Raw genomic sequence first — 1,489 nt, 5'->3', positions numbered from 1 at the left:
CCCTTGAGAGGAGTCACCTTTTATAGGAAGCTCTTAACCCTCCCCGTCCTCCCTCCTCCGCCGCCAATATTGGTCTTTATTTTATGCACTCAGATGGTGCATAGGTTCACTTCAATACTAATTTGATCGTAAAAAGAAAAATCTGCTATTACAAGTTAAATTGCACATATAATACTATAGATAACTCAATCTTTTAAAAGTAATTTTTCTTTCATTCAACCATCCGGTGCCCAAAGTTCACTAATTCAAATTCGCATCTAGTATCTACTAAGAAGATAAAACGCTACGTCATTAATTTTTTTATACAAAAATTCTTTTAAAATGTTTCTTGCAATACTTTTGTAGATTCTCAGAAGCGGCATATCTTGGCTTTGTACGTTCATTGGATTTTCGCGGAAGTATAGAAACAAAAATGGTGTCACCAAAGACAGATTATGTTGCCTATTTGGTGTTCAAATTGGTAGATACGTCCAATGGACTTGAATCTGCTAATTTAACCATTATGTCTGTTAGTTATAAAGCTGACACTGCGACTGAAGAACAAGGCAACATTGTGCAGCTAATTTCAAAATTTCCCAAACTAAGAGGAGATGGATGGATGGAAATAGAATTGGGAAATCTTAATAGCAAGGAAGGCAGTGATGGTCTTTTTATAGAGAGATTGATTGAGATTAAGCGTCCTGATCATGAATTAAGTGGCCTCAACATTGAAGGAATTGAGTTTCGTCCTAAAATAATCGAATAAGTTGTTAGAGGTGGATCTGAGATTTTAAGTTTAACGGATCTGAACTATAATTATCTTTTGTTTTCTTGGTTTGGAATACATTATTTATACTTATTAAAACTGAGTTTCTTGATCTAAACTCGGAATTCGAACCATAATTGTTGGGTTTTTCCAATGTCGTAACTCTAATATTACATTGACGTGTGCTCAAATTGACTCTGACATTATGGTCATTAAAAAAACTCTAAGACTTCATTAGTGATTTATGATGCTCTTGTTTCCAAATTTAGCATTATATTATGTTTTTTATTATTATATGTATTTGATGGGTCCTACTAAATATGCAACTCTATTATGGCTTCGCCGTGCCCCCCCACCCCCTCCCCACCCGAAGTTGTGATGATGAAGTCGAAGAGTGAATTCAAGATGGCTCAAACTTTATAAAAAAGCTCTAGACTTTATAAGAGGTTTATCTTTCTCTTATTTCAAAAGTTAGCACTATGAGGTGGGCACATCCCAACAATATTAGTATTATGAGGATTCATACCGTGAACCCTTGTTTATTCGAGCTTAAAAATGGATAGTGAAGGGTTCTGAAAAAGTATGAACTGAATGTATATATAATGTTTAGCGCGCACAAATTTTATACTTGCTAGATAAACCCATTATGACCAAAAAAATATTTCTCGCAAATATCGGCGTTTATATCAAATCAATTAGTATAGCTATTTCTTGCGGCACAATGTTCGAACTTCCAACTGGATC

The 1,489-nt window shown here is 34.6% G+C and overlaps 1 protein-coding gene across 1 annotated transcript; it reads left to right on the top strand.

The window, feature by feature from the left end:
- Positions 1-412: 412 nt before the first annotated feature.
- LOC129894485 (F-box protein PP2-B5-like) lies at positions 413-745 on the top strand. The gene has a single exon (XM_055970205.1). The coding sequence runs from the start codon at positions 413-415 to the stop codon at positions 743-745; it is 333 nt and encodes a 110-aa protein (XP_055826180.1).
- Positions 746-1,489: the final 744 nt, after the last annotated feature.

The sequence above is a fragment of the Solanum dulcamara genome, chromosome 1, assembly GCF_947179165.1.
Source record: "Solanum dulcamara chromosome 1, daSolDulc1.2, whole genome shotgun sequence".
NCBI lineage: Eukaryota > Viridiplantae > Streptophyta > Magnoliopsida > Solanales > Solanaceae > Solanum > Solanum dulcamara.
Note: the sequence above shows the minus strand (reverse complement) of the source record. Positions and strands in the feature narration are given on the sequence as shown.